Consider the following 27253-nt stretch of genomic DNA (forward strand, 5'->3'; position numbering starts at 1 on the left):
ATAATGTTTAAAAAAAAAAAAAGAAAAAGAAAATTCCAAAAGGCATCCATTATTCTAGAAAGAAGGATTTGTTTTAATATGTCATCCTTAATAGGCTCTAAATTTTATTATTTTTATTCTTTTGAAGATTTTATTTATTCATGAGAGACCCAGAGACACAGGCAGAGGGAGAAGCAGGCTCCCTGCCTGGAGCCCAGTGTGGAACTCGATCCCAGGACCCCAGGAGCACGCCCTGAGCCAAAGGCAGACGCTCCACTGCTGAGCCCCCCAGGCGCCCCTCTAAATTTTAACAAGCCTAAGGATGAGTTCCGTTTTTCAGAGTCACCGTTTTTCTAATTTTGTCCATTTCTTTGCCAAAGGAAATAGAAATACAATACCCTCTCACCTGGTAAATATGTTTGAAGAGTGAAAGAAAAGGGACAGAAAGAAACTCCTACAAGCCAGAAGTCAGAAGCCACCCAGCCTCATACGGAGCCGGAGTTGTCATAACCTAGATTAAATAAATGACTGCTTTGCAGTGCTTTGAGTTCACCATTCCTACGAAAACTATAAATTAAGTGTGCGCTGGCCAGCTCGAGGCAAAGTTGGAGGGTTTATCCCCAGATTTTCTTCAACCACTAAATTAAAATCCTTTCGTCTTTGCATTTGGACCCAAGATGTAGATGATCTCAGGACCCAGGCCTCTCTAGAAAGGCAGTCATCAGGATAAAACTTCTGCTCTTTGATTCCTGTGTTACCCTTGAGAGGCAGAGTGTCCTCTCCCTCATGTGGACTTAGGAGGAAACTGAATTTAGAAGTTGACAAGGCCAGAAGTCAACCTCTCATGCCCCAGATCCTTATCCCAGTGCTGTGTTCCCTTCCCTTGAACTTCTGGGGATTTTAAACTTCATGGCGCTCCACCAAGAATGAGAAGACAGGGATTCTATTCCCTGCGTGGCTGGTAAGTGGCTCTGTGACCTTGAGCAGTTGACATAGCATCAGGGCCTCTTTCCTCGGCTGTAAAATGAGATGAGAGGGTTGGCTAGAGGATTTCCTTCGGGCTGGAAAATTCTCTGAATCTAGTAACACCTGCTGTGACATCCCTGTGCTCACCGCTCCTCTTTCACCTTTCCCAAAACGTTTTGGCCTCTGGCCTAAGATTATCCTGCACAGAGACCTTTTCAAGTCCTTTTTTAAGGATGTTCCTTTTTGTTTCTGGACACCGACAGGTGCTGCTACGTGTGCTTTACGCTAAGCATTACTTTATTTGTGCCCTCATCGAGGAGTGCTGCCTTGAAGTGGGATTTGGGTGGCACCAGATACGCATGATTCTTCCAGATTTTCTCTGACACGCAGAGCACTGATTTGGGTCAGTTTCCTATCTGGCGGCGTAAATGTTTAAGTGGTTTAAAAGTAATCTGGATTATACCGCACATTTGCTTTTCTTGCCGTAAGGTTTTCAGCCACCGTGACACCTGCTCGAAACTGTCGGGCGCTTCAAGATCTCTGCGTGTCACTGAAGGGCTGGTGACTCCAGCGTCCACCTGCTTATGTACCGTAGGGACTTACGGTTTTCTTAAAAGTTTTTTTTTTATTTTTTAAATATTTTATTTATTTATTCATGAAAGAGAGAGGGGCAGAGACACAGGCAGAGGGAGAAGCAGGCTCCATGCAGGGAGCCCTACGTGGGACTCGATCCTGGGACCCCAGGATCACACCCTGGGCCAAAGGCAGGCATTAAACCGCTGAGCCACCCAGGGATCCCCTTCTTAAAAGTTTTTGGTGGAAAGACCCAAAAGCACCTGCGCTGAATATTGATTGCCTTCTTAGGCTTTCATCTCCTGCGTATATGACAGAGCATGGAAACCAAGCTAATACATATAAAAATCATTCAACAAAAAGGGTTGGTAAGAACTGGAATAAGTGGTAGGTAGAGGGGTGCAGCTCTCGTCAAAGTCTTCTCCTAGCTTTCGGTTCTGTGTAATTCCGGGGGTGCTTTACCATGACGAGACACGGCTGATGCACCTGCGATCAAGAATTACGAGGACGCCCGTGAGCGCGGGCATTGGAACGGATGCGACGGAGGGAGACGATGGGAGAGGCCCACTTCGGGTCTCCCCTGACTTAGCCACATACGATCTGAAGTCCACATAGACTTTAGAACACAGTCGTAATCTTATTTACAAAAAGACATCTGGAAAGTGAGAGGCTTGGAGTGGGAGAGAGTGTAGGGGGAGAATGTCAGCGGGCAACTCTGTGTCGGTGCTTCGGGGCCAATCCTTCCCCCACCCCCAGGGTTTTCCTCCTGTGCCAGTAAGGACAGAGCAGAAATGAGCTAACGTCTGGCTTGTGCCCGGCATTAGATGTATCCCCTCGTACTCTTAGCACAACCATATTGGATTCCAATATGATTGTTCCTTTACAGAAGAAACACACTCAGAAGTTCACACCGATGAGTGGGGCTGTACAATTGAAACCCAGACGATCGCTGGGACGAACGCCCCCCAGCCTCTGGTTAGAGGGACGGGTTCCAAGCCCCGCTCGGCCACACGGGCATCTTCCTGGAACCAGGCAGGGTGGTGCCTGCTCATCAGGAAGACTGGGTGAATGCGCCCTCCAGGTTCACTTGCGGTGAGGGTGAGCCTGGGGAAAGGTGTGTTCCGGGTCCATAGCACAGGGCTGTGCAGAGCGCGGTGGCCGCGGGTGACCCTGCTACTGCAGCAGCTGTTGTGTGGCTCCTGCTTTGGAGATCGCGATGCCGAGCTCCCACCAGGCAGCGTGCTCCATCCCACTGGTGCGTGTGCGAGAGCCGCCGGCCACCGTGGGTAAGCTTGGAGCTCCCCGTGAACTACCCCCCCAGAAGCAGGCAACCGGTAATGCGAAAGGGAATATGCCGTGCTTTTTAATGATCACCCAGGAAATGCTTCAGACTGCAGGGCAAGACCTCAGCACTTGAGCCTTTAACTGGCTTATTTGCTGAAATACGCACAAAATTGCTTTTGACGCGCCCTTGAACTCAGTCCAACCAAGCACGCGTGTGCAAGTTCATGCACAACCTGGAAATGTTGCTGGAGCGACATCTGTCCCAGCATCTCCAGGTAGGTCGCTTTGGCCGTGGTCCTGGGGACCCCCTGCCTCCACCGTGTACTTGGGCTGCGGTACCTGGACTGGAAGCAGGCAAGCACGTGGGTGTCTCGTTGTTTGGGGTTCGGTTCCCCCCTCCCATAATCAGTATCTGATTTCGTCCGGCAGAAAGGCCTCACTCTGACAGCAAGTGGTCACAGAGACACAGGGAGGGAGGAGGTGGTTGGCCTTGATGTCCCACTTTTGCTTTACTCGAAGACCACAAGTGTGACCAGCCTTCACACGTGTTTGGGGGCTGCTGCCCACGGGGCCAAGCTGCGTGCAGACGCCCAGCTCCTCGAGGCCCCGAGGGGCACGCACCACTCCAGCCCAAAGGAGGACCTGAGGGGCAGGGAGCAAGGAGAGAGTCGTTGCCTGTAAAAAAATGAGCTGACTTTTCCCAAGAAAATCTAAAATTGGCCATTGTCATTTTGTGATATTAACAGCAGCTCTTTTGGCAAGTTTGAAAATACTGGGCTCCACGATAAAAGCTAAAAATGTCCTGGGCCTGGAGTTGTTTACGCAGAGGGTGAGCAGCTCTAAAGTTACAGAGCTCCGGTTGGCAGCGTGGCCCGAAGGCCGCCTCCAAGCAGCTGACGTCAGGGAGTCGCAGCTGCTGCCCTGACACCGAGCTGAGCAGCTCTGGGCTCTGTGCAAAGGGCGAGGGCTCTGCAGGGCCCGCGGGCAGCGCTCTGTCGGATGCCGGGCGGGGCCTGGCCTCCCCGGTTCTGGCAAAGAAGTGGGATCCACCGAGCTGAGACTTTTGCCTTTCCAAGGGAAAAAACAAAACCAAAAAACCCCAACAAACTGGCCGTCCTTCCATTGCTCGATTGGCCAGTGGTGGAGCATCCGTGGGATTTCTCCCCAGAGCGCAAAAAAAAAAAAAAAAAAAAAAAAAGGTATGTGTCTTTCTAGCAGTTTGAAATCAAGGGGCTCCCAGCGGCAAAGGACAGAGGGGCTGCTCTTGAACGAGGGGGGATGCGCAGGTGGAGGGGGCCCCCGGGGGCCCCTGGCCGAGCTGGCCTGGCCTGGGCAGCGGGGTGGGAGCAGGTCCTACTGCCCTCAGGGCAAGGAAGGCCGGACTGCGGGGAGGGAGGGCCCCCTCCTCCCCTGGCTCTGGCCCTTAGGGACCCCGCCTTCCACAACTGCATTTCTCAGACCCTGTTTCCAGTACTTTGAGCAGCACTCGGCCTGCTGCGGGATTTCACTGAACGCGTTTGTCAGAGTGCTGCTGTGTGTTCATCGATCGGGATGAAGGCTTGTCAGGTTTGCAGAGTGAAGGTCGCGACCCTTGAGAGGGCTGGTGTTTGGAAATTACAGTGAAAAATAAGTGTGGTCCATTCAAGACGACGGCTCGCTCGCTTAGGACCAGTGCTCCTGTAGCATGAGTGGAAGCGCGTCCCGTTCGCAGCCGGCGATCTGCGGTGAGCAGAGACCTTACCGGGGCACCCTTTGTTGTTCCAGGTGATTAATTTTAGGTGCTTATTTGCCCAAGCCAAAAGTTTCTTCCAGAGGCGGTCTTTTCTAAGTTAAGAGAAGTAAAACCAGTGCGCCTGTACCTTGGAAGCTTGCTTGCTTGCTTTTTTTCTTTCTTTCTTTTTTATCTTGGATGTTTTCTAGTTTGAGTGTCTAATGGGGGAAAAACAAGGAAGGAGAGAAGATAATCAGATAAGGCAGGCAAAAAGGATTTCTTCAGAATTGCATGTAGTGGTGTCACTGCTTTGGCCCTTTTGGAACATGAGGACGGGGTGAAACTGCAAGAAATAGCCATGACAACAGTGTTCCTTTCGGCCCTGCAGGAAATCAGACCGTGGCTGTCTTTGCACGATGCACCTGCTAATGAAATGATAGGGGAGGAATAAGGTCTTTGATTAGCTGAAATGATGCCGGTGGTTTGTAACAGCCCGTAGAGCTACAGTCTTGGAGGCCAGCGGTGCCTCACCAACGGCTGTTCCTAATCCCTCAAAGTTAAAGACAAGCAGTGCATCCCTGGGGCCAGTGACTCTCCCGGGAATCGTGCAACGGACGGTACCTACTGTGCGTAGCCTCCCCGCAGCCCTTTGCAAGCTCCTACAAATGACAAATCTTTGATTATATGAAACGTAGTAGGTTTTGAAAAAGGAAACAGGAGAGCAAGAAACGAATACTGAGAACAGAAATCTCAGAGGAGGGAAGTAGCCGTAGAGTCAGGTCCCGTAGCCTGGTTTCCTCTGTCTGGCTAAAGTCCAGTCTCCAGTTGGGGTGAGAGGGGGGAGATGGTGGTGAAGATGGTAAGGACCAAAGTGTCGGAAGAATGGAGTACTCCTTAGATAATGAGGTGTTAACCGTGACCAAACTGAGGCTAATTTGGGAAATTAAAATGATTTACTGGGAGACTCCTGGGTTGTGCTTCAATGCTGCTTGCTTGCAGGGCACAAGGTGAGCGGGACTGTCTCCCTCCCATCACCATGCTTCTGCTGCCCACTCACAACCCCCGGCCTTGGCCTCGGGGAAGGGGAAGCAGGTTCCATGGATTATGTAATGCCACCTCAGCGTTGGCGAAGGAAGCACGTGCATGACAAAGTGATGCGATTCCCTCGACTCTTACATTTGCTGTAAGAAATTTGTATTCTGAATGAAACTCTGCATGAAGTGAAATGATACAGAGTTAAAAACACAGGGAGGGATCCAGTTAGCAGAAACCCTTCCTTCTCTCCCACGTAAATGCCAATATCCGTGGGCGAAAAAGAGTGACAACTAGGAAGAAAGAGAACTTTTGTGTTTGTCTCCGTAGAGAGCACCGAAACTGAGTTTCAGAATCTGCTGAACCACTTTACCCCATGACCTCCCATTATAGAACATAACGTCCCTACAAAGTGTCCCTACAAAGTTGCCCCATTGGTTGGATTTTTTTTTTAACTATTGAAGGAGATTTATAAGGAAAGCAGTTCTTTTTTTTTTTTTTTAAGATTTTATTTATTCATGATAGACATAGAGGGAGAAAGAGAGAGAGGCAGAGACACAGGCAGAGGGAGAAGCATACTCCATGCCAGGAGCCCGATGCGGGACTCGATCCCGGGACTCCAGGATCACGCCCTGGGCCAAAGGCAGGCGCTAAACTGCTGAGCCACCCAGGGATCCCAAGGAAAGCAGTTCTATGTAAGATTTGTCTATTCAAATTTTCATTAACAGTAAAAAAAAATTCCTAAATGTTCAGCTTGCCATGGATTCTTAAATACTTGAAAAATACCAAGGGCAGAAGAAAGTCGTTGAAAATATGGGAGTTTGCAAAATTAGATCTGCTTTTGTTCATCTTCTAATTAAAAAAAAGATGAAAATCATCCGTTTTATTCCAGAGAACGAAAACATAAAGAAGGATAAATGAAGACTAGGAAGGAGGGTGGGGAGGTAAGAAAAGAAAAAGAGGGAAGGACAGAAGGAAGAAACCAAGTAACAGGCATTTACTGAGCACTGACAATGATTCAAAACCATGTGGGGCACTTTTATTAAGCATTCTTTCTTTTTTGTTCATGTAATCCTCACTGCTACTCTATGGGCCCCATTTTATTTTTGGAGGAGAAAGCAATAAATTCAGTCATATTGTGTTTGACATTTATGACACGACTTAGACGCCAGGAAGGCAACATAAATCCTCCCCCCAAAATTGGCACAGATACTGCTCTATAGGAATTTTCTTTCAAAGGCTTGTTTTTGATCCGTGACCGTTACATTTCCTGGCACTAGACAGTGCTCTGGCCTGGAAAGGGGAAGCTCTGTAGATTGGCTCCGACCCAAAGTAAGTGATGAGTTTGGCTCTTTGCAGTTAAGTTGGGGATTTTGTCCACTTTTGGGAGCATTACCTGGGTTCGTGTACAGTAAGGTTACAGGGTGCAAGCCTCGGTTAGAATTTTCCTGGATGATCTTCAGGTACGGTTGAAAATAACAATAAAACAAAACAAAATAAAAAGGAAGAATCTGCCACCTTTTACCCCGTTTAGCCCTACTCTGGAAGTGGTTCAAGAGGAGTTAGCGATAGAAAGGAAAATTGGAGCCCTTTGCTACGTTAACTGTAGGAGAAACTCTATGATGATTTCTGAATATTTCTGATGCTTAGACACAGGCTGAAACATGGACTGTCGTGACACCTCCTTTCCAGGGAGTCTGTTCCCTTTCCACGCTTTCCTTGGTTACCTTCGCAACTACCTCTGGAGGTCTTAAAGCACTCCGCTCTTCCTAAGAAGTCCCAGGGTTAGGAACCTGTTAGGAAGCAGGATAGTATCCGCTCACAGTTCATTACATGCAGCCTCAAAGCAGTCTGCCAGTGCAAAAACAAGCATGGTCTGCATTTCCTGTGAATAGTTTATCAGATGAACTTAACGATTACTAGGTAATCAAGATTAAGGACACTCACCAAGACGAACAAAATTGTGTATATTCTTGACTATCTTCATTTTGTTAGGTCTTCATCGATGTACTTATCTTAGGCAACTGGCTCTGGCTCTGGCAGGTGCGTGTGTGGTGCCTGGTTGCCAGATCACGGGTGTGGACGGGAGCAAAAGGTTGGGAGGATGACAGGGAAGGTGAGAAATGAGATTAGAAAACGAGCATGGCTGAGTGGATAAGATGAGACCTGCGGACTTCTCAAATCTGAGATTACTTCTTTTCTTGACTAAGTCAGTCCAGTTGGAGTGCTGAGTGTCAAAGTCGTGGGTAAGAACACCCGGAGGGTCTGTAGCAGATTGTGTAAGAGACGAATAACTGTGTAGATCCCAGTGTTTTCAGCCTGCTTTTGAAGGTGGAGCCCTGCAGATGGCACTAACATTTTTCCATCCTTATTAATCTCTGATAATTCACTGATAGATTCATTGATAGATCGCGGCTCCAAAAATGTGTTTGGAGCAGTTTATCACTTGGATATGCGTGTTCAGAACAATCTGATAAAAATAAGATTAGTCTTCAATGTGTGTCTTATATTTGGGACACGAAACGTCCAGCCATCCTCTGCTGCTACATGCTTGTGTGGGCGTCATCCGCAGCAGCAGCACCCACCCAGTCAGGAACTATTGACTCTGGGGGCGCTGGGCTCCTAATGAGCATTAGCTCATTCACCTGGTGAATTAATCCATTTCAATCATGGCCTAGAAAACCCAAGAGCTAGACTTCCAGTACCCATGATTATCTTAGATGATGATTCAAACGTTTCAAATATTCTTTTCCACTCATTAAAAAATAGTGGTCTGTCTTTCTTTTTTTTTTTTTTTTCCTTTTTTAATTTTTTGAAGTAGGCTTTATGCCTAAGGTGGAGCTTGAACTCACGACCCCGAGATCAAGAGTCACACACTCCACTGACCTAGCTAGCCAGATGCCCCATATGACCTTAATAAAAATTATTTTTGAGGACAGCTGGGTGGCTCAGTTGGTTAAGCATCTGCCTTTGGCTCAGGTCGTGATCCCGGGGTCCTGGGATCAAGTCCCGCATCGGGCTCCCTGCTCAGTTGGGAGCCAGCTTCTCCCTCTCCTTCTGCCCCTTCCTCTACTTGTGCGCTCTCTCTCTTTCTCTCTCTCTCTCTCTCTCTGTCAAATGGATGAATAAAATCTTTTAAAAATATATTTTTAGTAGAAGCCAGATCGAGATTTTTTAAAGGAAAAAAACGAGGGAAAATGTTTAAGTTTCTCAAACTATTTTGCATACCGTATGTCATTTAAACTTTGTAACTATCCTATAAGTAGCCTTCATTTTAATGTAAAGAAAGTAAATCTCAGAAATTTTAGGTTTATGACAGAGTTACCAGTCTCGTATTTTAAATTGCATCTTCAGGGGCGTCTGCATGGCTTGGTCGGTCAAGCATCAGGCTCTGGATTTTGGCTCAGGTCACCATCTCAGGGTTGTGAGATTGAGCCCCATGTTGGGCTCTGTGCTGGGTATGGAGCCTGCTTAAGATTCTCTCTCTCTCTCTCTCTGCCCCCCTCCTCACACCCACTGCACATGGGCCCTCTAGATAAATAAATAAATATTAAATAAATAAACTGCATCTTCAGACCCTAAATACACATACGCTAAATGCTAGAAATCTAATTATTTCCATCCTTGCTTAATGTAATCAAGGGTATCCTTGCAAACTGAACAAACCGTCTTCAGTGCTCTGTATTCAGTAGCCTCAGCAGCATATTCTGATATATGGTCCATGAGAAGAAAAAGAGAGAATGGGTGAATTTTAGCATGTGGCTCCCAGGATGGCTTTACTGCTTTTATATTTTACTTGATGAACTAAAATGATGAAACTATTTTTATGAGTTTGGTTTTTTGCTGATACATCAGTCCCAGACTGACCCCCAGCTCAGGGGTCTGACTAATACAGTAATCACACCTGGCTTGGGCTTGAAACTCTGACCATAAAATGGAGACTGCCATTTATGGCAGCACTGCTTCAGGACCTTAAGTCGCAGAAACATATAATCTCATTGCATCAAAACAGGAGTAATCCTGTTGCAGCAGAATCCACCACGGTTGTGCAAATCCAACCATACAGTTGAATTTCATACTTCCACCCTTAGATAGTCACCCTTAGATAGTCCATCTTTAGAGGAGGTAGTTGGTTAAAGGAATGATCAGTTATGTCTCACATATGCATTCAGCTATGATATTGCTGTCTGATTTCAGAAAGGGCAAAAAACCCATTTGAGCAAGGGGGAAAAAACCCCTTTGGGCCATACTTACTTTTTGACTATGTTAGTTCTTCTGTTTGTTTGTTTAAATTAATTAAGTAGGCTCCAAGCCCAACACGGAGCCCAATGCACGGCTTGAACCCATGACCCTGAGATCAAGACCCGAGCAGAGATCCCAAGTCAGTGGCTTAATAGACTGAGCCACCCAGGTGTCCCAACTGTGTTCGTTCCTCGTAAGCAGACTCTTCATCATCTCCTCTCTACTCTTAAGTACGGTTTTCCCGTCATTTGTGTATGTCGATGGCTCTTAACAAAATGATAGCATGCTTCCAAAAAGCAAATGGATTTGGAACTCTTTCTTGTTATGTTTATATTAGGCTTTATTTTAAAGGCAAGTGAGACCGCTTCAAATAAACCAACTCCAAGCTTCCAAGAAACAGTTAAGAAGGCAGAGACAAGCAGAAATACCCCTTCAGTAACACTCACACGGTTGCCATGGCCCTGCATAAGCAGTGGGAGAACACAGAGACCGACTGGCACAAGGAAAAGATGGAACTGCTGGACCAGTTTGACAACGAAAGGAAGGAATGGGAGAGTCAATGGAAAATCATGCAGAAGAAGATAGAGGAGGTACAGATTGATTTGTTTCGACTACATTGACACTTAAAGCTCAGAATGAAAATTCCGTTTGAAATTTTCTTGTATTGGAAACCATTTCTGTTTTCCTCGTTCTGCCTCAGGAAGGCATGTCTCAATGACATTTGCTAGACCAAAAATAGCAGAACCTTATCCAGGGGTATTGAAGGGAGTAGGCTTTTTTATTTATTTATTTATTTATTATTTTTTTTTTTTTTTTGATAGCCCGGTATGAAAATGAAGAACTTAAAATGTCCTTCTAAAATGTATCAGTTTATCATGTTTAGACTAAAGTGCCTTGGTATCAAAAGTGAGGAACGTATTTTTCATGAGCTTTCAAGCACGAGGCCCAAGAGGAAAATGTAAGAAAAACATAACCGGTGGGACGTATATTAGCAAAATTACAACTGGGCATTAAAATACAGATCTTTTCCTGAGATGATTTATGAATCATGTCTACTAAAGGAAATTACGTATTAGATTACTTGGTGCAATCAAAAGGAGTGTCGTATATCAGAATGGTGGTGGACATGATATTTATTCTGGCAAAATGTGCCACATTTATTGGCGCATTCGTTAGGAAAGGGGTTATGAAAAACAACGTGCCAGGGCTCTGATACAAATAGTCATTTTGTCTCCATTAACCATCCCTCAGCCCTGGAATATTTCCTTGAAGTATTCACATTGATGTATCTTTGAGCTGGTTTCAACTGAAAATTATTTATATTTATCTTGCTTGCCTCCAGTGACATTCATGTTGGGACATGGTTTGTGCACATTGCCAAAGTGATTCTTTAAACAGACTCCTTGGCCTTTTTTCACAGACAATCAAAGCTGGTGCTTTATGTGTTTATAGTGCAAATATTTTTCTTATTAACAGCCGTGTAATCGGTTGTGAACAAAATGTCAATTGGCACACTGCAAGGAAAAATTTAAAAAGAGTAACTGTTAAACTGTTCCGTGTTACGGAGCTGAGGAGGCAGGCATGTAGCGTATGAGAATCCCCTGCTCGTACCTCTCTGGTTTGGAAATGTGTTTTGCTTACTCATGTAACTCCTTAACCTACAGACTAAGGGAGGATTAACAGGGAGATATCTATGTCAAGTCATAATCCAAAGCTCAGGGGTCATTGGTTCCCAAAGGTTTGGAAGGCCAGATAATTCTGGCATCCGAGCCAAAAAAATTAAAGGAGCCAGGATTAGTCTGACCAATTGTTTAAGCCATGTGGCTAAAATAATCTGCTGCTTAAATCCTGTGTTGTCAAATAGCTATGCTGACAACCCCGTAGATTCTATCTATGGTAAATATCCGCCTTTTCGATTTGCAGGCATTAAACATATCTTAAACATAGGATGGTAGTTTGTAGAAGTGCTCTTCCTTTCTGCATCGGGGAGGTAGAGGGCTGTAAGATTTTTTTCCTCATCTTGAATAGTAGCCACGGTGCTTTCTAGGTCTCTAGTAATACAGCTCCCTCCAGCCCTGGGAGTGTGTCTGGATAAGATGCTTCCCCAGAATACCCATAGATGATGCTCCGTAATTCCTGAACACTGGCCTCGTGCTCCTCTTATCATCTGAGTACATAGCTCTTTTCTCCTCACAGCTTTGTAGCCCATAAGAATGTACTTCTAACACGCCTGTCTAATAGGCTACAAACGAGGGTAGGAGAATTTGAAGAAAACAGGAGGAAAGTACCCTCCCATGTCACAGAGAATCAAGACATTTTTTTCTGACTGAAATTAAACACCAACACACAAAAAATTATAACATGCTGCAAGCAGAATAGACTGTATTTGTCTAATATATATCGCTAAGGCCTGTATATGGACTCAGACACAGATTAGTAAGCCGTGTACTAGGGAATTATAGATTCCCGCAGGTGCGCGTGTAACTTGACTCCAAGTGGTATCTTCCAGGGAGATCCAGTGTCAAGTGTTAAGATGCTAATGATCCTTCGCTCAGCCACCATCCACAATCATTGCATTTGCTATTGTGAAATGTAAAGATGTATGTACTTGGATTATTTGAAACCTGGAGTAATCTGGATAGAAACCCTAGAGTTCTTAGATTTCTGGCAATTTTTTTTTATCACATTGCAGTCTTTTCTGCTTGTCACCTTTGTTCAAATGATAACCACTGACAAGTGCTAAGTATGAAGTAACACAGTTTCTTATACAAAATAAATCTGTTTTCCATCAATAGCATTATATTATTTGCTTATCCATACCTCACTTAAATCCCCCAGAGAATTTAAGATGGTATATAAAATTTTACATAAGGTGAAGTATTTCAAAATAAAACAACAACAACAAAGGTGAGATGAAGACAGGAGGAAGGATCTTATGAGAATTGCATGTAGCAAGTCTGTCTTTCCAGTAACGACCGTGAAAATCAGCAGATGCATAGTTCTCAATATTCAGAAGACAAAGGCAAACCTGTTTCCCAGGAATAGCACTTTTGTCCCCGATTTTGAAAATAAAGCAACTTTGTTTTCACCCATCACGCCTCAAAAAGAGGACAATGTCACCATAAGCACCCTTAGATTTAAGATGGACATTTGAGAGTTGCTCCTTAGAGAATCTCCCAAGGTCAGCCCAAACCAGAATGCTCACAATAGCTCAGGATAAGTAATTTTATGAGAGCCGAAACAATGGATCCATGGCTATAATTTGATGCAATCCTGCGATCATGCAACGTTAGATGTGTAAGCATCTATGGGAATAAATATATACAGTATATTTATCTATATTTATATTCAGGCACCAACTATGTATAGTGCTTCTCACAGATTTGGGTAAATACTGAACAGCAATAAATCTGTTATCCTACTCTTTGAATAATAGATGTGGTGTAGATATAGGTTGTGGCTGGAGAACGTAGTTATTTGCTTTAATAGTTAGCCGACAGGCTCCTTTGAAATTTGCCACGCTTTCCCACAACTCAAGCCTAAAGAGAAAAGGCCACTGGCTTCCTCTAGGGGTGCGTTGTGTGAGCGCCAGCAGGTTAAACTAAACTCTCATCAAGAAATAATTTGAGATCCACTTTAACACAGATGATTGAAGCCTTAGAGTTCTGGTATCACATAGGACAGGGTCACGTTTGTTTTAATCAGGATGAGAAATCTTTTTTGAAAAACGGAAAAATCTTTTCCTAAAAAAAAAAAAAAAAAAAAAATCTCAGCAATACCCGGCAATACGTCAGTAACACCAACATAACTTCCAAAGGAAACATCCTTTGATTGCACAACCTCCACTCAGGGAATGGAATGAACTGGTGTGCTGCATGATACTGTCAACTATTTACACACTTGAGCGTTGGCATGCCAGTGCAATCGTAGACTTTTAAAACATGACTTTAATATTAGTTAAATTCTTACTTTTCTCTGAAAGCTGTTAGCATGACCAGCAATTGTTTCAGGACGTTCCAATTTTCCAACAGTGCTTCTGCATCATCACGACGTGTTTTATATAGGTGCGGGCTTATCTTATTTCTGAATGAGTTTGATTCCTACACAGAGACATAGAAATTACCATCCAGGGGATCCCTGGGTGGCGCAGTGGTTTAGCGCCTGCCCTTTGGCCCAGGGTGCGATCCTGGAGACCCGGGATCGAATCCCACGTCAGTCTCCCGGTGCATGGAGCCTGCTTCTCCCTCTGCCTATGTCTCTGCCTCTCTTTCTCTCTCTCTGTGTGACTATCATAAATAAATAAAAATTAAAAAAAAAAAAAGAAATTACCATCCATACTTTGACCTACTAGAAGTAGTCCTTATGGTTCATCAGAGTTTTTCTGGCCGATCAGATTTTAGAACGCTACTCAGAGGCATGAGCATCAATACCCCAGGGTAGTTAGTATATCATGATGTGGCAAAGAGAACTCAAAATAGCGTGTTTAGTATCAAAAATATTGACGAATTACATTAAGGGGGAGAAAAAGCTTTCTCTTCATTTTCTTTGCAGCTTTGCCATGAAGTAAAGCTTCGGAGGAAAATCAACATGAATGAACGTGCTAAGATCCTCAGTCACGATTGTGAGAAAGTGATTCAAGATCAAGTGGTGGGATCTCCTCCAAACTACCCCAATTCAGGACGATGTGAATTTACACGGATGAATCACAGGGATGGTCTGGAAAGAGAAAATAAAACAGAGCACAGCTTACCCTGTGAAGGAAATCAAATGTGCAAGGAACAAAAAGCAACCAAAAAATCAAAAGTCGTGTTTACGGATCCTTTGGCCACAGATAACCAAAAAGAATATGAGGTCTGCCCTGGTCTGAGGACTTCCGGGGAAGAGAGCAGGAGCAGTTCTGGGGCCCTCAACTCAGTAAGTAAGATTGTGGTTGGCCTAGAACTGTTTCTAAAGAAATATTTACATTTCCAAGTGCTAACCCACTATTGCTTATATATATAAAGGCTCTTGAAGAACTTGCCAAAGTTAGTGAAGAATTATGCAGCTTTCAAGAGGAAATCCGAAAGCGGTCTAACCACAGAAGGTGGGCTGGTACATCTATGATTCTTTTATATCAGAAAGTCAAGAAAAATATTGTTTTCAGTGAACGAATCCAAACTGCCTCCACGTTACACTTTGTTAGTGAGAATTAACGATGAGTCATTAAAAATGTTATCTTAGACAAGAGATAAAGACTTTGAGTATTTCTCTGTTTACTAATTCTTAAACCAAATCTTCTCATTCTCTCCATGACTTGACTGTTAGGAATACTGTGCTCTGTTGGTGTTTGGTTAAGGTACACTGTCCAGTAGCTTCTTACGTACCTCCTTCTCACTGTGAGTGTTTGGCCAGTGGAAGAGTGCACAGCTGGGCTAATAAGTTAAATATATCTTAAGATTGGACAGTGTGGAGTTTTAATTAGAGATGGTCTACTGAAAAAAAATAGAGATGGTCTACTGAAGTTTTTTATACCTAAAAGTCTCTTATTTCTCTGTATTTACTATGTATATATATAATGGAGGTGTACGTAATTGTCAGAACAACATACTGTAAATACGTAAATATGTAAATACACACATATACAATGAAATTTGAAAAACGCTGTTTCAGTTTAGAAGCACCTCTATAATTATAAAAGTAAGTTTTCACCAAAAATGTATTAAATTCACCAAAAATTTATTAAAAAATAAATTGGAATTCTCTGCAAGGTAAGTAAAGGTGGATGGTTCTAGGATCAACATTTATCTCCTAGTGAGGAAGTGTGTTCCTCTTGGGAATAGCAGCAGTGTGTACCTTATTTGTCTTTGGCTCTTAGAAAGCTCAGAAAGAGTTTTTATAATGACTTACAATAGATAATTTTATTCAACCATATTGTGTGCATAATTTTGCCCTCTACCTACCCATTTTGCTTTTGCCTACCATTCTGTGTTATTATTTATCTGCATTTGATTGTACCCTGTCTCGTAACATTTTGCAAGTTGAAGACCTATAAAGAGGATTTATACGTATCCGGTATCTGTATGATCAATTAACTTTAACTTGGGAATTTATATTGCTACTTTATTTAGGTTTTTTTTTTTTTTAAGCTTAGGAAAGACTCACCAATTTTCTTTTACAAATCGCACCTGGTATAATGTTCTTTCTCCTCGCTACTCCATAAACTTGAGGGAAAAAAAAATTGAAGATCTTTATTTAGCACGTAATTCAAATACGTTCCAATTTAACCTCCTGTCTCTTTCATCCTCCCCACTCTGCTTTGCGATCAGGCCCTACCAAAGGCCCTACTATTCCTCGCAGAGCCACACTATCTTTACTCTGGCTCACTTTGCCTCTATGCCCTTTACTTACCCGAAAAAATTCTTACTCTTGTCTCAAGCCCAAATGACACGTTCTGTTTGCTACCACATGTTTCAGTGAACTTTTATTTGGATTTCTGTTGCACTTCTTAGCTTAGGATGTCATTTCAAATTCAAGGGAAGGAAACGGAGCTCACATGACATAACGAATAGGAATTCGGTGGGTAGAGCAGAGGTAAGGAAATGGTAGGAGAGAAGCTGTGGAAATTGGGAATGCCAGTAGCAGACACCCAGGAGACTGCGCCGGCCGGTCTGAGTGTAAGAGCCCATTTGGGAACGTCAGGGAAAGAGAGTTTGGGTCAGAGCAGGTGAGCTGTGAGTGCCACACTGAGAGGTAGGCTTTATCCTACAGTAAAAAAGGACTTGGAGGTTTTGACTTAGAGAAGTTACATGAAAATGCTGTTGGAGGAAGTTGGGAGTCTTGTTCTTATAGCAGAAGTTCATTGCCTAAGTGTGGTTTCTTTTGAGAACTCGTCCTAAATAAAACGATCACTAATATGCCATGTTTTATAATTGTTTAGGATGAAGTCAGATTCTTTCCTGCAGGAAATGCCACGTGTAACGAACATGCCTCGCGGAGACCACATGATCAGCGATGGCCAGGGCATTCTTCCAATCAACTCGGAAAAGCAAACGCAGGAACACGGAAACAATCTAAGCTGCCCCAATGTGCCCCGGAGCGGGGCTAGGAAAAAGGGTGACCTGGGTACGACTGATCTGCAGAGAAATGAAGATCCGCCGCTTCCTCCTCCGAGAAGCACATCCCGAAACTTTCCCAGCTCCTGTGCAGAACGAGCTCCTGGGAGTCTGAAGGGAGGTTTAGGCCGCAGCAGCCAGGTGGCCCCGGAGGGTCACGGTGGAAGGGGCCGTGGTCCTGACATCCTTCCAAGGCCCCGGGCGGCCCCTGGGCTGGGTGCAAATGAAGGGCAGGCCCTGAAAGGTGGCATCGTGTTTCCTTCTCTGGTGGTGCCCAAAGCCAAGATAGAGGACAAGCCTGCATGTGAGGACCGTGTTGGGCTGGGCGGCTGGCGTGGTGGCCGTGGGGTCGCCGCACAGAATGGTCCCTCTGCATCCTGCTGTCCCGAGAGCTGGGATGCCCTGGCCCCAGGTGGCCCGGCCGCCTCTCGCCCCGACGACCTTGGCTCCGCGGCCACCGAGGGCAGTGGCCCGCTTCGGGGTCTCCGCTGTGGCTTCAGGACCACCAGGAATGAGAAGCTGGCCGCCAAGACCGATGAATTTAACCGAATCGTGTTTAGAACGGATCGGAACTGCCGGGCGGCGCAGCCCCCGCCGAGCCACCGGCCACCCCCCGGGGGGCCCGGACCCACCGCCCCGGGGGCCGCGGGGAGTGACGAGGCGTCCGGGGGTCGGCCCGCCGGTGCCCAGGGGCCCGTGCCCGGGGCGCAGGTGCCCGACCGCCCCGGCCCCGGCCCCGGCCCCCGCCGCCCGCTGCTCCCGCGCGCCTGGGGGCCCCGCAGCCTGGCCGGCCGCCCGCGCTCCGCCGACCCCCGCTCCAACTACGGCGTCGTGGAAAGGCTGCTCCGAGGCCACGGGGCTGCCGCTCCGGCCGCCTCGCCGGGTCCCCAGGGCCTCCGGGAGGAGACGGAGGGAGACGGAGGCCACCCCACGGGACGGTCGGCCGCCGGCGGCGCTGAGGTCAGGGGCGGGCCCACGGTAGGGCGGGGGGCGGGGATGCGGGGGGGGGAGCCCGGTGGGGGGAGATGCCTGGGGCGGGGATGCGGGGGGGGGGTGCCTGGGGCGGGAATGCCTGGGGGAACCGGCATGCCAAGCCGGGTGCAGTGATGCCCGGGGCGGGGATGCCTGGGGCGGGAATGCCCGGGGGGGGGGGGGAGGGGAGGATGCCAGGTGCAGGGATGCCCAGGGAGGGAATGCCCGGGGAGGGGGAGGGGGATGCCGGGGGGGGGAGGATGCTCAGGCGGGGATGCCTGGGGGGACGGGGATGCCTGGCGCAGGTGATGCCCGGGGTGCGGATGCGGACGGGGGATGGGGGCGGGGGTGCCCGGGGCGGGGGGGCGGGGCAGGGATGCGGGGCGGGGGGGGGATGTAGATGCCTGGGGCCAGGATACCTCAGACTGACGGGGAGGCGGGGGGCGGGGATGAGGGCGGGGGGCGGGGCGCGAGGATCCCTGGGGGGGATGCCCGTGGGGGGGCTGCCGGGTGCGGGGATGCCCGGGGCGGGAATGCGGGCGGAGGGGCGGTGCCGGATGCGGGGATGGGGGGGGGATTGCCTGGGGCGGGGATGCCCAGGGTGGGAATGCCCGGGGGAGGGGGGGGTGCCGGGGGGGGGGGCTGCCCGGGCAGGGATGCCTGGGAGGCTGGGGGGGGAGGCGGGGATGCCGGGGGCGGTGGGGATGCGGACGGGGTGGGGGGTGCCGGTTGCGGGGATGCCCAGGGGGGGAATACCTGGGGGGGGCGGGGATGCCTGGGGCGGGGGGGGGTGCCTGGGACAGGGATGCCCGGGGTGGGGGCGAATGCCTGGGGTGGGGATTCCCCGGGGCGGGGCTGCCTCGGGTGCAGCAGGTGCTCGGGCCCAGGCCAGCCCCGCGGGCCGCCGGCCAGGGGGAGAGGAGCACCTGCCCAAAGCCCTCGGAGCTGCAGGCCGCCGCCCAGGGGCCAGCCCAGCACCCTCCAGACATTCTTAACTTCTCGACCCTTTATTTGTGATTAAGTATAGGCCTTAGGACTCTAACACCCCATCAATTCTTAAAATCACCATCAAATTCTTAAAGTTTTCTTTTAAGACTGGGAATAGGACATGATAACTTTTTTAAGGATTCTGAAATGGGACGGTGTAAATAAATGGACTCAGGAACTTCCAGGTCAGATGTCTGTTGTAAGTTTCTCTCTGGAAGAAAACGTTCCAAACAAACAAAAAACCATTCCAAATGAGCGTTATTGGTCTATAGCATCCTATTCTTTTGGTGCTTATATTTTTATTTATTTTTTTTTTAAGATTTTATTTATTTATCCATGAGAGACACAGAGAGAGAGGCAGAGACACAGGCAGAGGGAGAAGCAGGCCCCATGCAGGGAGCCGGACGTGGGACTCCATCCCGGGTCTCCAGGGTCAGGCCCTGGGCTGCAGGCGGCGCTAAACCCCTGAACCACCCTGGCTGCCCTGTTTTTTAAAGAGTGTTGGAAACCTTAAAAATAACTTCTTGCACTTTTCAGTTGTTGGCTACGATTGGTTCAGTCATTCCTGGCATCTGATTCGTGTTCTTTCTCGTGGGGATTAGTCACACATATGTGACTGTAGGTCTAACACATCATAAAATAATGCCTCATAAAGTACTCTTATTTGTGGAGCAGAAAGGCAGCACATGGGAATAAAATGATATTATAGCTTAAAATTTTTTAAGGCCATTCTTACTTGTGTGAATTCTTAGCCTGAAAATTGCCCTCCCCAAAAGTAAGTATTCATTTTTTTGTTGTTCTTTTTTTGGTCTGGTCTGTTTGCAAAAGAATACAATCTTCATTAGTTATAGGAGAAAAAGATGTCGAAGAGATTGATGTTTGCAATAAAGAACCACCCAATGATCCCTTTTAATGCATAATTTACAAAACGTTGCATGGTGATATATTATCATAATTAACTAATACGTCGAAAAATCCTACTGTTGCAAAATGCAGTGTGTATGCAGCATAGTTTTAAGCTGTGCGGGTTGCCTCCTTCTGATGTAAAAAAAATATCGTGGCTTTCAAACCGCATAAAAACACCAGTTTTTATCCATTTCACTAGAAACTTTGCCTTTTTGCACAGGGTACAAATAATTACCCTGGTTTTGTATTTTTCTGTTTTTTAGTTGAGTCCATGAATACTTAGGAGGCCCTATAGCTTCAGATGGCAAGTGGAAACATGTATAAAATAACCAGCTAAATATTCATGAGCTACATTTTTGCTTTGTTTGGAGGTTTAGGAGGGGTCTTCTATTATAGATTCTTAAGAATGGTTCTTCATCCTCTCGCCCACCATGCTCTGGGAGCAAACCTAAAAAAATTAGATTCCAAAGAGAGAAAAGGAAATTGCAGGTTATTGTCAAAGAGATAGAGGCCACCCTCCCTACCCATCTCAGATGAAAGAGCACAGGCTTTGTAAAGAAGGGCAATAATAATAGTTGTATAAAACGTGTCATGGAAACTTTTTTAAATTTTTTTTTATTGCAAGAGTCTAAGAATATTTTTTTCCCAGTAAAATAGAAAGAAAGAAAGAAAGAAAGAAAGAAAGAAAGAAAGAAAGAAAAGAAAGAAGAAATGAAAGAAAAGTAAGTGACAGGAAGGAAAAGGTTTTAAGTCATCTGATGATGCCCAATATAGATAATAATTTTCTATTTGCAATTACAATGAAGTTATATTTTTATTTTATTTTTTCAGATATCATTTTATTTTATATATATTTTACAGTTGTTTTTATTGAAGTTATATTTTTAAATATTTCAATGATAATTTTGAAACTTTTGAGAAATAGTAGTTCTTGATGGGGAAAAAAGATAGCATCAGATCAATCATTTGGTGATCTGCGTGCCCTTTGCTCATGACCTCTGAAAGTGCCAATAGCTTGACATAAAGGAGCATGGTTTTGCCCATAAATTGTTATGTTTTTGTTTTTTAATAACGCTAAAACATCCTAATATCCTGCTAAGAAACATCTATAGTTCCATCGCCAGTTATCTAACATAAACTTTGAATCCTGAACTTATAGTTAGTTGTAACAAGAGATCAGTTGTAAAAAAAAAAAAAAAAAAAAAAAAAAAAAGGAAAAAAGATCAGTTGTATTAAAATTTGGTAGTGTGGGGATCCCTGGGTGGCGCAGCGGTTTGGCGCCTGCCTTTGGCCCAGGGCGCGATCCTGGAGACCCGGGATCGAATCCCACATCAGGCTCCCGGTGCATGGAGCCTGCTTCTCCCTCCGCCTGTGTCTCTGCCTCTCTCTCTCTCTCTGTGACTATCATAAATAAATAAAAAATTTAAAAAAAAAAATTAAAAAAAAAAAAATTGGTAGTGTGAAAAGATCTACAAGATCATCAAGTGCCGGGATCCCTGGGTGGCGCAGCAGTTTGGCGCCTGCCTTTGGCCCAGGGCGCGATCCTGGAGACCCGGGATCGAATCCCACGTCGGGCTTCCGGTGCATGGAACCTGCTTCTCCCTCTGCCTATGTCTCTGCCTCTCTCTCTCTCTCTCTCTCTCTCTCTCTGTGTGACTATCATAAATAAATAAAAATTAAAAAAAAAAGATTATCAAGTGCCATATTCCTTATTAGAGTGAGTTGCTTTTGATTCAAGGCCACAAACATTAGACAATTACCTTCTTCAGTTATCCATGCTTTTATTTGCTTGTAAATATGCTAACATGTTAACCCTGTAGTTGCGATCCATAATACGTGAAGCCCATCATTGGTGCTTGTATAGTGAGACAGGTGTCTTCCTTTGTCTCTTAGGAATCCGTGGCAGTGAAATCTTCACATGGAAAAGGATTTTCCCGACCTGCTAGACCAGCAAATCGCCGTCTCCCATCCAGATGGGCCTCCAGATCTCCATCAGCACCCCCTGCCTTGCGGAGAACTGCCCCCAGCTATACCATCTCTCTACGATCATCAGCATCGATGGTCTGAGTCTCTGGCCTGGATTGCTAGAGGACGAAAGTCCTAATCGCCAAACAGAGCATTCCGAGTGTTTACAGCCAATCCTGTCTCTTCTCTGTCTTTCGAGATCACTGGGACAATTTAAATCTTAACTTCCCATCAGTCTTCAGTGTTTTTAATCTATGGAATAATTACCTTCCCATATTTTGAGTTCTTAGATCAGAATTTTTTAATGCCATCCTCATTAATTTGCCAATATGATTTAAGTTGAAACTGTACTATAATGTATATTCTAACTTTCTTGCAAGTGGCAGAAAGCAAGGTTATGTGCATGGCCAAGTGTTTGTAGATGCATGTGTTGAAATAGGAAGTATCCTAGTATGTATTTAGATAAGAAAAACGTTATGTGCTAGTGTTGACTTTGAAATTATAACATGTATACCTATGTATCTTTCTGTTTATTTAAAATTTTTGAAAATATACAGTACTATTTATATTTTGTATACCTTTTAATAGGTATCCACTTAAGGCATTTGAGGTACATATATTAACTAACCACTTTCTTGGCCCCAACTACATTGAAAAATAAGAATTATACACGTTAATAACATTTGGTAGATTTCTAAATACAACTCATAAATAGTTTCTTAACTGCTGTAAGGATGGACTAATACCATTGGTCTCCTTGTTTACTCTCTTAAATAAATAAAATTGTCACAGGTTTAATAGATCAGGCTTCTAAAGCAAACGTGAAATGTTCACAAAATTTTTTGTATATCATTCGGTAGTCTGTTATGGCTTTAACTGTGTATTTGATCCCCAGAGCCATATCACTTGACTGCCTTAGAAGCAACAGGACTTAAAAATCAACTTATTTTGTCAACTTCAGTAACAGATAACCCTTCCGGAGGATATGAAAAGAAATTCAGCTATGTTGAATTCTACTTTTTGTTCAATTATATAGCTTTTAGTTATTTGAAGTCATATTTAGAGGTAAGTCATTTGCTTTTTCTTTTAACTTTCCCCTAAAATTAGTAGGTAAAAGATTCACTTTTTTATTAAACTAGGAAGATTAGGAATGTATTTCATTGAGAGCCGAATTATATTTCCTCTAGTGTGCTACATAAAAAAAAAAAAAAAAAAAGCCTTAAACTAAACGTTGGCATCCATGAGTAGCATGAGGAACAGAAATGTGTATTTTGGCCACAATTCGCATACAGTAAACACTTAAGATCTATGTTGAGAACTGAAGGAAGTATGAATGTTGAAGTGCTTGGAATTCCACGCGGAAGATCTTAGAAGCAGTTTTGCTCTCCACCATCTCTCTGTAAAACCAACTTTGTTATTAGATATAAATTCTATTTGAGCTTTTCTTTTATTGCTGGAAAGGTTAAAGTATTGTAACCTATATATTCAAAGACCTTCTTATGATACATCCTAACAATTAAGAGAAGTTATTCCATTATACATCATGACTTGAGGTAAAGTAAATAATTTCCAAATCCCAGACTGCCTTAAAAGGCTCAAGACTGTTGCCTGGTGATGGACATATTCGTACTTTCCAATAAGGAGAGTTTGTAGGAATTGAGATTAATTAAACTTCTAGAATATGAGGTTGGAGCGAGCAGATGATAAGAAGGGGCTATAGATGCACTCTCTTTTGAAATAGTTTGAGAAGAATGAGTATAAACTCTTCTTTACATGTTTGGTAGAATTTCCCTGTGAAGTCATCTGATCCTGGACTTCTGTTTGTTGGGAGTTTTCTGGTTACTGATTCAATTTCTTTGCTGGTAATTGGTCTGTTCAAATTTCCCATTTCTTCCTGTTTCAGGCTTGGTAGGTTATATATTTCTTGGAATTTATCCCTTTCTTCTACGTTGTCCAATTTGTTGATATCTAGTTTTTCATAATATTCTCGTGTAATTGTTTCTATTTCTATGGTGTTTAGATCCACTCTTTTCATTCTTGTTTCTTTCAGGAATATTCTTGTCCATAGGAAACCTATCAGAGAAAAGTAACCTAGACACCAAGAGATGGCACTTACGTGCTTTACATCTAGAAGGGACGAGGGGGGACCCAGGGAAGTGGTAGGCTGTGGCATGCAGTGATGGGCCCACTGGGAGGTGCTGCTATGTTATATTAGAACGGCTGCCCAAGAATTGGGCAACAGAGACCTGCTCCCCTCCATCACTGTATTGCAGGTAGTCTGCTGTGGCTCTGTGGTTCCTACCTTTAACTACAAGTCAAAATATTGAGAATCTCTTTTTAAAAAATTAGATTCCTGACCTCATTCCATAATTACTAAAGCAGAATTTCCAGGAGTGCAAAGGGGGATCTGGAGCCTTTAATTAAATAGTAACAACAGCAACAACAAAAAGAAAGCAAAATATTTGATGGTTAGAGATATTTGGAAGCAGTGAAATCAATAGATGCCCAAATAGATGGGTACCACTGGGTAGTCATGTTAGTTCCCTGGGACTTGCTTTTGTTACCTGTAAAATAAAAGGGTTATATTATTGGGCATACAATTTTAAGTCACCTTTTCTATTACTATTTGAATGAAAACAGTGGGACACATTATAACATCTTCCTATGTTGACTAAAATCATAGACTATTAGAGTTGGAAAAAAAAAAACAGTATCTAGTCCAACTCCTTGATTGTAAAGATGAAAAAACTAAAACAAAGATTATTGAAATATTCTGTTTTCTCTTTTAAAGTATTTTATAATTTTTTATGGAAAAACCTATCAGGTAAATGGAAATTATCCTTCAAAAATATTTTTTTATGTATTGTGATTTTTAACTGGTAGTTTTTCTACTTTGGATGGGCATTTTCTTCCCAACCACACACCCTTCATTTTGCCGTCATTGCTGGATTCAAGACATTTGTAAACATTTCAGAAATATTTGATTAGAAACACTTGTATTAATAGAAGTTTTGCTGAGCAGCCTTTTTGGGGGAAAGCTCTTATATCAAGTGAGGGGTCTGATCTCAGAAAGGAATAAGAACAAGGCAGAAAAAGTGCTTGAGTTTTTGTGCATGTGTGTGTGTGTGCGTGTGTGCTTGTGTGTGTGCGCACACAACCCTTGCACGAGTTCTCTATGTTGCCTTATCACCAAAGCCAAATATAAAAATAGAAGTTATGTTTGCATAATTCATTTATAAAAATGAACCTTAACTTTCATTTGTTTTTACATAGTGAAGATGGTTAGATATTATCATGCATGATTTACCTATTACAGAGAGGATTTAGCCAGATTTCCTGTCATCCTGAGAAAACATCTGGATCTAAAAAAAGACAATCTGCTTCCCTACAGAGATTTTTAAAATTATTTTTAGGCACATTTGCTGATGAACAACTACTTGATATTAAAATCTCCTTCAGTGATTGGAAGTTGTCAAATAAAATAGGTGTGGAAACACCTGCTGTGGCATGTGTGTACATTGAGAACATTTTGATTTTCCTCCTTTTCTATAGTGGTCTCCAGTAAAGCTGAAAGTTTTATAAAGTCTAAAATCAAATATGTCCACAGTTCGACCTGGCTTCTCCTAAAATAGCTCTAGGTAATAAAATCTAAAAGCCAAGCCTGCATGAATTCCTGCACCTGGCCCCACATCACCCCAAACAGCTTCTCACGCTGTGATAACCACTCTGCCCATTTAAACTGCTTATTGAATCTGATTAATTTTTGTTTGAAGAAAAGGTTACTCTTCTGAAATTTGCCTTTATATGTGACATTAGCTTAATTATGTTAGGTAGATTCAGATTTCTATTATAGTATTACTTTGCTTCAAATTCTGCATGTTTCTTCTAAAGTAGCAAGTATCTTTATTAGAATGTACAGCTAGGACTTCTTTATTTAATATAGTCCAGAATATGCTCTTTCAAAAAATGGGCTTCATAAAGTAAAAAAATTAAAACAATAAAACCCCAAATAAACAAAAGGGGGGGGGCAGCTTTCAGGCAAGTGTCTACTCAACATTTTCTACCATAGGAATTTTTCTTATCATAAAGAATAATTTTAGTTCCAATGGGAAAAAAGACCAAAAGACTTAAAATCTGAAACATATTGCCGTGACCTTTTGATTCCATGCATGACTGGCAAATTCTGAAAAAAGATTCTTCTTATATGAAGCTATGATGGTATGTAGAAATGAGGGAAGAGTCTTGAATAGGAAGGACCACAAATGTCATACAGAACAATCTCATGGTAAGGGGAAAAAACCTGAAACTCAGAGAACTCTGTATGACTGCCAAGAGCATAAGGATGGGCTCCCACGTGGGCTCCCACACCAGAGTCCTGCTTCCCTCTATACCTATGCACATCTATGACCTGATGGCTTGCAAAGCACACTTAGGTTCTTTGACTTGTTTACTTCTTCCAACAAACTTCAAGGCAGCCCTTGTGATTTCTAATTGCAAATGGAAAAATTAAATAACCAAGATAGTAAATATTTCTCAAGATAATACTGAGAAATAAATAGGTGGTTCTGCAGACTCCTGGTAATTCAGGCTCTTTTCAAAAAAAAAAAAAAAGGAAGAGGAAGCAAAGAGTGAACAGTTCTTTTTCATGTACATGTTATGCGCAACAATTAGGCTATTTATTTTTATCTCATTGAGAGTTTCTCTTAATTTTGCCTTTCCATCTTCTTACCCAAAGTTCATCATTCATGAATTCTATGGTTTCAGTGGTTTCAAAAGACACTATTAAAGAAGTCATGAAGAAGGCTCACTTTATCAAAGTATTTTTCATTTTTTGATGCCTATGCTCTGATATTGTATAAAATCTCTACATGGACCAAAATGTTGAAGGTAAACTAATAAGTACCTGAAGCAATCCTCATCTGTAGTACCAAATGAATCCTTATCTCCTCACCCTTCAAAAGAATCACAGGAAATCTCCACACTATATGGCTTAAATGTACTCCAGAATAAACCAGAACATTTCCCTTGGAGCTTGCAGTTATTTCCAATTTATAATCTTTCTCCAAAATAAGTTGTATCTGCCGATTTATTTTTGAGGCTTTATTCTCCAATTAAATTATTTACTTATGTAATTTTATAAAAATCATTAAACAAATTCAATCCAGCTGTTTGGGATCTGCAGATTTTTTTTCTATATAATGTTCAGCCTCAAAATAATGCTAAATCATCTAACCTGAATTATGTATATATTTATATATTTAATATTTGCACAAAATTTTGTTATAATTAACCCAGTTTAAAAATTCTCTGAATTAATGATATCTGGAGTGAAATAGTTAATGTCCAGTGAATGCCAGAGAACCTTTTACAAATATTTTTTTTAAAACAAGTCACATGTTAGAGTAAAAGGGAGCAATGGTCTCTATATGTGAAAATTCAGGAGATAAATTATTGGGAATAAAGACTCTTCCAAAGAGATGCCAGGCAAGGAGAAAGGAGCTGAGACTAAGTACATCACCTTTTTAAAAAGGAAGCTGGTGTTGGC

General features: G+C 43.7%; 1 protein-coding gene across 2 annotated transcripts; it reads left to right on the forward strand.

The window, feature by feature from the left end:
- The first annotated feature begins 592 nt into the window (after nucleotides 1–592).
- KIAA0408 (KIAA0408 ortholog) lies at nucleotides 593–26206 on the forward strand. 2 transcript variants are annotated; one of them, XM_072764676.1, is made up of 6 exons: nucleotides 593–940; nucleotides 10139–10377; nucleotides 14339–14701; nucleotides 14791–14870; nucleotides 16704–17838; nucleotides 21637–26206. In XM_072764676.1, exons 2-6 carry the CDS (start codon nucleotides 10243–10245, stop codon nucleotides 21808–21810), a joined length of 1887 nt encoding a protein of 628 aa, XP_072620777.1. In that variant the 5' UTR covers nucleotides 593–940; nucleotides 10139–10242; the 3' UTR covers nucleotides 21811–26206. The 2 variants fall into 2 exon arrangements, with proteins under 2 accessions (XP_072620777.1, XP_072620781.1); XM_072764680.1 differs by lacking the exon at nucleotides 593–940 and adding an exon at nucleotides 4259–4566.
- Nucleotides 26207–27253: the final 1047 nt, after the last annotated feature.

The sequence above is a fragment of the Vulpes vulpes genome, chromosome 1 (genome assembly GCF_048418805.1).
Source record: "Vulpes vulpes isolate BD-2025 chromosome 1, VulVul3, whole genome shotgun sequence".
Lineage (NCBI taxonomy): Eukaryota > Metazoa > Chordata > Mammalia > Carnivora > Canidae > Vulpes > Vulpes vulpes.

Bases quoted from the DNA above. Each gene is read 5' to 3' on its own strand.
- KIAA0408 (XM_072764676.1), top strand. From the start codon at position 10,243: ATGGCCCTGCATAAGCAGTGGGAGAACACAGAGACCGACTGGCACAAG. The intron at 14,871-16,703 runs GTGGGCTGGTAC...ATAATTGTTTAG, and splicing joins AAGCGGTCTAACCACAGAAG to GATGAAGTCAGATTCTTTCC. The intron at 17,839-21,636 runs GTCAGGGGCGGG...TTTGTCTCTTAG, and splicing joins CGGCCGCCGGCGGCGCTGAG to GAATCCGTGGCAGTGAAATC.